The 8,154-nt window shown below is 34.4% G+C and overlaps 1 protein-coding gene across 1 annotated transcript in view; it reads right to left on the bottom strand.

The window, feature by feature from the left end:
• Positions 1-3,169, bottom strand: part of LOC119838433 (catenin alpha) — a 46,500-nt gene extending 43,331 nt beyond the window's left edge. Inside the window, exons 1-4 of the mRNA XM_038364380.1 lie at positions 3,039-3,169; positions 2,347-2,519; positions 1,630-1,776; positions 720-937 (exon numbers count right to left, since the gene is read on the bottom strand). Of these exons, the coding sequence (XP_038220308.1) occupies positions 720-937; positions 1,630-1,776; positions 2,347-2,519; positions 3,039-3,073 (573 nt within the window). The 5' untranslated portion in view covers positions 3,074-3,169. The remainder of the gene's footprint in view (positions 1-719; positions 938-1,629; positions 1,777-2,346; positions 2,520-3,038) is intronic.
• Positions 3,170-8,154: the final 4,985 nt, after the last annotated feature.

Below are 8,154 nucleotides of genomic sequence, written 5' to 3'. Positions count from 1 at the left end.
TCCACCTGCGCCGGTCATGTAGCCATATAAGCATAAAAACTTAAAGTGTCAAATCACTGTCTACACTGATATTATGAGCCGGAAACTTTTGTAATTTTGTATGTTTCAGCTGGAGCGATTTCGAAAATTCTTACACCATTAGCAAGCTAAGTCTCCACCGAGTGACACCCTACTTCATACTAACATTATAAATGCGAAAGTTTGTATGGATGTGTGTGTGTGTTGGTTGCTCTTTTCACGCAAATACAACTGAACCGATTGCAATGAAATTTGGTACGCTGATAACTAGACAACTGGAATAACACATAGGCAACTTTCTATCCCGATATTCCATCGGGATACGAACTTACGCGGATGAAACCGCGGGGCGCATCTAGTAGGCTATATACATATGTATCACGGGCGAAGCCGGGGCGAACAATTAACAATCAATAAGCCAAAGATTATTTTTCTACTGATGTATGACATCAAAGATTTCAAAATACTGAATTCTTTCACAATAGACGCCAATCACAAATGTATAATCATAACTAGCTGCACCCGACAAACGCCGTTCTACCTTACTCTGATCATTTAGGGGAATGAAAAATAGATGTTGGCCAATTCTCATAGATGCCGGATAAGCAAAAAAATTTCATCGAAATCTGTCAAGCCGTTTCGGAGGAGTATGGCAACGAAAACTGTGACGCGAGAATTTTATATATATGATAATAATGGGCGATGATGTTGGACGATAGGAACAATAGCCGGTGGTGATGATGAAGCCTCACCATCCTCTGCTTGGAGAGCAGCAGGTGCACGTCCACCATGTCAGCGAGTATCAGCAGGCGGGTGACGGCCGACAGCAGGCTGCGGGCAGCTCGCACCATGCTGGAGCGGACTGACGACGCGCAGGGCTCCTCGGAGAACTCGCGCGCAGCCAGACTCATCGCCGCACCTGAAATTGAATTTGAGATGAATTATTATCAGGGCTCTGTATGCGTAGGGGAAGAGAAAGCAAGCAGAATATCTTATATATAAAATTCCCGTGTTACAATTTTAGTTGCCGAACCTCCGTATCGGCTGGACCAAATCTAATGAAATTTTATGTCCATATTGGGTATTTCTGAGAATCAGTCAATATCTATTTTTCATATCCCTCAATGATAAGAGTAGGGCAGAACAGCGTTTGCCGGATCAGCTAGTAACATATAACAGTAATGACTAATATAACTTATATCGGTAGTTTTCACATGACCCAAAAAAACTATAAATCATTATACTTGCACGTCAGTACTCAGAAGGCATGTCTAACGAACACTGCACAAATTATATTTTAAGTGCGCCAGCTCGCACCGGGGAGGTACCACACCCGCACAGGAGACCAGCGTTAAATTGCTGCTGTGTTTTATTCAGTGAGTGAGAGAATCGGAGGCCAATTTCCCTTTCCTCACCCTTTCCAGTCACTTCCTTCTTCCCTGTCGCCAATCCTTTCCCCCTTAAAAGCTCTATCTCTGTGAATGTACATAGGCAATTGCTGACCATCAGGCGAACCACCAGCTCAGTTGCCCAGTTATGGCATTGAAAAAAATCTAACTACATATTTCTTCTGCAACAAATTCAATTAAAACTTAAATGTAACCAACTCACCGGCCTTCCGCACCTCCTCCACAGCTGTCAGCATCTCCTGCGTGATCTCCGGGTTCTCGTACGCGATCGTCTGGCCGCGCTCTATGAATATCTCGGTCGCCCGCTCGACGGTGGCCACGAGGGCGCTGGCGCGTTTCGATTTACCCGCTTATGTGGGACAAAAACTTAAATTTAAGATTTAAAAATCATCAAATTAGACCTAGTTTTGATATAAAAATATATTTTCATTCAATCCTTTATAAAGATTTATTAATTACTAGACACTCATGCTGGTATCAAGATTCCTATTATATCCTAAGGTAGCATTTAATTGGGATAAAAACACTTTTAATTTGGATAAAAATCCTATCACCCAAATAAGCTCATACCCTTTCTGTATACCAAATTTCATCAAAATCCGTTCAGTAGTTATCAACCGACAAATTAAACTTTCACATTTATAATAGTAGCATGATATTACATATCTACACATGACCTGTAAGTAAATCACCCATAAAACTGTTTAAAACATATTTACATAAATCCTAGCATCACATCAAACACAAGGACCTTAGGATAGTTGTTATATTACACAGACCCATGAATATTTGATGAAAACCTGGATTGTATTCATATCAGTAATGTTTTAAGTGCCACTATTAATAATTCCTCATTAATATCATAGAAGCAGAAACAAATAACAAACGTAAAACTAGTCCTATTAATAAATAAACTCACGTCGTTTCTTCTTGGCCGTCTTGTCCTTGCTGTTCACCAGGGTTGTGACTTGCAGCACCAGCGGCTCGAGGGTCCGCTCCACCGACATGGTGCGTATCTCCAGGTTCTTGGGGTCCCATTTGAGTGATAGGGTCCCCGTTGTGCCGTAAGGGTCCGTCATTGTTGACATCGCGCTGGAATTGTTATATTTTTGTATTCAATTATGTAGCATGGGTTTATCAAGTACTGGCTTCCGCCCGCGGCTTTGTCCGCGTGGAATTAGGACATTTACAAATGGTTAATGACTGTCTATTCTTGGTTAATCCCAAGGGCGCATTTAATTGGAATAAACAGTAATCTATCACCCAAGTCAGCTCATACACTGTGTGTATACCATATTTCATCAATCGGAAATAATATCGAATAGAATCGTGATAGATCGTAAGTGATCCCATACTATATAAATTGTGAAATGTGTAGGTACATAGCAAGTGGTGCCTATTTCGGGCGATATATGACTAGATAGTTTATAACGCCTATAGAACTTCGAGTTCCGATATCGTAAATTCTTAGTTTTAACATTAACATCAATTATGTGTAATATAAATCGTTAAATCTAACATTACAAGACCTTCACCATTTTGATATTTACAGAATAATAGCTAGTGCATAAATATAAATATGTTTAACTGAGGTGCACAAAGAGTAAGTACCTATTATTTGTGAAAGTGCTTTTTTGATGACTCATAAGTCATAATTCGAGCCTATATTTTTATCGAAAGGCAATCTTGTGAGTACTGGGTATACTTATAAACTGTTTTGGTATGGAGAATATGAAATTGGAACGTTTGTTTTAATTAAAATAAACAAAAATAATGCCAAGCATCAAATAACACGATAAAATTGCAACCAGGTCAACTCAATATTTTATGTATTGACAGGCAACACCTTTCAATTTGGCCGGTTTATTGTATTGACATTTAAGTTGGACCCTATTTACCTGTTTTACGTTTTTGCTACTTTATGAACACTTAATTTCACCTTAAATGCACTAAGATCACAATAAAAACAAGTAATTAACACACGAAATACAATTATTTGAGAAATACAAAATTATCACGTACAAGGCGTGTCAAAAACAATATCACACTGTGTTGCTATAATGAAAAATATAGCATGCAAATTATAACTTGGAATTATTGCCATTATTAAAAACAAAATGAGCAAATTTCGTTTGCTTTGAATCTGTTAGTTTAAATTCACTATTAAGTGCACGTTTACCTTATACCCGCTTTCTAATAATAATATACTAATATTCTAATAACCAGAAGATGAATGAAAAAATTAAATAATAACAAATTTACTTGCTATTATAGATTGTTATAATTGAATTAATAATAATTTTATTTCATAAAAATTGTGGGTATAATAAGGTTTTTGCACAGTGGTATACTATTATGTTCTCTGTGTCTATACTAAGTAACACATATAATAACAGAAAATCAATACCCATATAGAATAATTTTAATTTTTTGTTATTTCACTAATGCAACTTTATTTGTAGGCCGTAGCATTTTCTCGTTTATGTTAATACTATGCTTTTATACTAGATGGCGTTTAAAATTTCTGCATATTAAAATAATTCAAAAAACAATTTACCCTGACGTTGTGTAAAAACGTACAGGTTACATTTTGAGCTACATTTGATTTTGATTTGGTTGCGTTAGGTTATTTTTGAAGTGAAACTTCTTTAGAATCGTTGTGATTTCAAACCTGATGCAACGGAAAAACGACAGGTAAGAGAAAGAAATACAAAAATGTGTAGAATGAAGCCGGCAAAGAATGAGACAGAAATATACATACTATTTTATTCATTCTTTTGACGATTTATTGAAGGTTCACTTCTATCATGTGTGAATCGCACACACACCTTTTTTTTTTACTTATTTATTTTAATCACGCATAATACACACTATCTTTACAGTTATCCCAATTTGATAGAGGTATTTACAATTATAATAAAACATTACGGTTTAGCTTCAGCTTTATTTTATTTATTATTTACTAATCCTCCATATAAGCTAAAAGATGGGTGGGATGGCAAGAAAACTTTATTTTAATTTTAATGTTTTATTATTCTCTATAATGTTTACAAGTTAAACGCTTCCTCCAATTCATCGATAGGATCCTTCGGTGTGGTTTTTAAAGTGGTCGTTATAAATAGCTTTTTTAAATCCTCTTGAATTCTGCTTTTAATCCTCGTCTTTTTTTCATCATCACTTACTTCGTTTATGGCCATATTTTCCAAATATCGTCGCAGAAGTAAAGGTTTTGTGACATTAGCTGCTATTGTCGCATTCGTTTTATTGATAAAATTGTTTTCTTTAACAGTAGTTGTATTATTTATATTAAAGACATTAGAAACATTTAGTACATTGCTTAAATTAGTACTCTTTGTTTCTGTTGCATTTATGTTATATGCCTCGAATATGTTTTTTCTGCCATCTCTAGTCTCATTTAGATCTTGACTCCGAAAAACTATTTCCGTTGTAGATACATTCATTTGCTTCTCTGCGGGCATCTCAAAATGTCTCGTTGTTGGATCAGTTACATTTAAAATGTCGAAATTCTCTGCAACGGAGTCTGGCTTAGTGGTGGATGGTTCGTTTGTACCGCCCCAGAACGCCAAAGTCCCATAGGTTTCTGTAACTTCTTCGCTTTGAGAATCATATTTATTTTCATTTTTAATAGCATTATTTACATTTTCCTCTCTATCCGTGGACACTGTTGTGATATTTTCTAAACGAACTGTAGTTGTGATTTTAAGTTCGTCTTTGTCATTACTCTTTCTGAAACCTTTTACTTCTTTGTGCCCATTTTTATGACTGTATAGACTTCCAAAATATTCTACAGAGTCGGTATCGTAATTTACATTAGACGTCCTTATACTTGATGTCTCTACTAGTATATTTTCATGATTTCTGAACGTACTGTCAATGGGAGATTTCGATTTAGCGCGCATTTTCGTTTTCTTTACACGTTGCTTCCGTTGATTCGATTCCTTATTCCTGAAATTTGTATTTTACAGACACTGTTAAATGCATTATAAAAGCTGCTAATATTATAATACTCTATCTATCTCTTCTTTACGCCAAATCCACTGAACTGATTTCGATGCTTAGTACAAAGATACTTAGTTCAAGAGATAGTTGAAGGCTGGAAGTATTAATTATGCGATTTTTTTGCTAATCGGGTGAAGCCGCTAACGAAAAGCAAGTTAAATATAAAATATATTATTGTTATAAATGACTATTTTGATTATACCAATAAATTAATCCCTAATTTATTCATTACTCACCTATTCCCCTTTGTTTCTGGATAAATACTCTTATAAAACGATTCCGGTTTTAACAAAGACTTCTCTATATCAATGTCTATCTCAGCGTGCGTGGTTACAATTTTATAATCTTCTTTACTCAGATCAGACTTGAAAGTGAATGTTTTTCTTTCCGCATCTAAATTTCCATTCCTCTCTGTAGTGAGAGTATTCGCTCTATAGATATCAATGCGTTCAGGATAAAGTGTAATGAAGGTTTTTAATTTATTCGCGCGTTTCTTCGTATATTTCTTCCACAGTGGTAATTCGTTGGATTCGCTATTTCCTTCATACTCAGTGTCATCATTCTTTGACAGAAGCTTATGTAACATTTCCTTGTTTTTATTATCATCTGTATCTGCATGTCTTGACACAAGTTGTACGTTTTGTGTAGTCTTCAATACGCGTTTTTCTTTTTTTCGATTTGACGTTCTTCCGTTTTTGATTCTAAATCGTTTACGCTTCTTCTTGTGCTCGTTGGATTCGTTATTTTTATATTCGTTTGGTTTATCGTAATATTCTCCTTTAGTTTGTCTAGTTTTTGGTTTTCTTTTCCTTATTTTCACAATTTCTCTGCTTCCCCTAATAGGTATTTCGCTTTCATTTTGATATTTTGTTTGAGCGTTTATCGTCTGAGAATTAATGTCATCTCTGTCGCGTTTGTTAAAAAACGACTGTAAATTGCTATCTCCGTTTGTTTCTTCCGCACCCGTAAAAGTTTTATACATTTGTATTGCGCCGAATTCATACTTTTCTTTATTATGTTTCCACCTAGATGGTACATGTCTATTCTTAAAACTTGATGCTGTCTTCATTCTATCTCTAACCTCAATTCTTAATTGCGAGTTGTTTTTCAACATCTTTGACTTTGTATTTGACTTAGTAGCCAAGAAGTATTTCACCAATTGTTTTATTTCCCGCCTCTGCCCTTTTTCTAACTGACAATAGTAATCTGATATCACCAAACTAACGCTGCTTCTGACGATTGACCGTAATTTTATATTAGCTCCGTCCCGGTGCCGTCTAAACAATTGTAGATGATTTAAAATATTTTGAAATTTATCTTGAGACCTCTTTTTTAAGAACGCATCGAGAAATCTGAATAAAGCGCTTTCCTTTTTGTATTCATCATCTCTCATCTTCCGTAAAGCATCATCTAAATTTCGTCTCACATCACTCAATGGAGTTTTCTTAAACTCAGTCAATCGATCGTGTAAGAAATCTCGAAAATTCGATTCGTCTTCTTCTACGTCATTATCACAATTATTTAAATCAATGTTATTTATTTCTTCGTAAATGCTCTCTAAGAGCGTTTTGAAGTCTATGTCATTGTAGGATTGCAGAATAAATATCAGTTGCTCTAATAAATCAGTGAATGAGACGGAATTCGTTCTTCTTGTGTCCACATTTAATCTCGATTCTTCGATAGTGGATTTAACTTTAGTTAGGAAATTTTGTACTGTATCTACTAATGCTAGGTCGGCATCTTTGTCGAATTCTAGGACAGTTTCCAATGCTAGGTTAACGCTTCTTGGCTTAGAACATTCCAGTAGATCTGCAATAACAAAGATTCAATGAATGTTTGTTTCACGATAATATTTATTAAGTTAAGCCCCGTAAGGCGCAGGAAATTAAAATGATATATGATAGTTTAAAGCCATATTTCTTCTTTGTTCTTTCTATATTAATATTATAGAAAAAAGTTAAGCGACATCAATGAACGAAATTAAAAGTTATTTGATTTAAGTGCTTGCGTGACTTTTATTTTTGTAGTTTCATTGTTTATCATTTTTAAGTAATTTAATAATTTGTAGATAATTAATAGCATGAAAGCTAAATTAAATAGATAGATAATTGAAACACAGCATTCGATGGTAGTGACCAAGATATAACAACGTCTGACTGCTTAGCCTAATTTAAAATGAAATCGAAATAAATACCCAATCGCAGTAAACCGAATATCAACAATAGAAGCATGTTATATACTGGTTTATATAATATTAAACTACCAGTTTACCGTGCATTTCAGTGTTTCTGACTCTCTAGAAATGAAGTTTAAGATAGTTCGAATATAATAAAAAAAAACTACTCGATTCTTTAGTTTAATGACTTATACGATTTAGGACTAAGTCTAGTTAAAAAGCTGAAATATTATCCCATCTTTTTGTGTTTGTGTGGCATTGGTTATTTAAAGATAGTGTGCGGGATTCACGTTTGTTTTCAAAGAACAAAACAGATGATAGAATTTAGTTTTAAGTCATACAAACACACTATCTTTCCTAGCTAGTGTTGTATCAAATACTATAAACAATAAATAATTTCAAATCATAAAATTATATCAAAAGTTATATTTGACTCAAATGTCTTTTGAATTTACGTGGTTATACTATATTTTTGTGTTTAGTTTTATTGATTGTATAAGTGGTATTGATTTTATTATTTCATATAATTTT

Source organism: Zerene cesonia, unplaced genomic scaffold, assembly GCF_012273895.1.
Source record: "Zerene cesonia ecotype Mississippi unplaced genomic scaffold, Zerene_cesonia_1.1 Zces_u003, whole genome shotgun sequence".
NCBI lineage: Eukaryota > Metazoa > Arthropoda > Insecta > Lepidoptera > Pieridae > Zerene > Zerene cesonia.
Note: the sequence above shows the minus strand (reverse complement) of the source record. Positions and strands in the feature narration are given on the sequence as shown.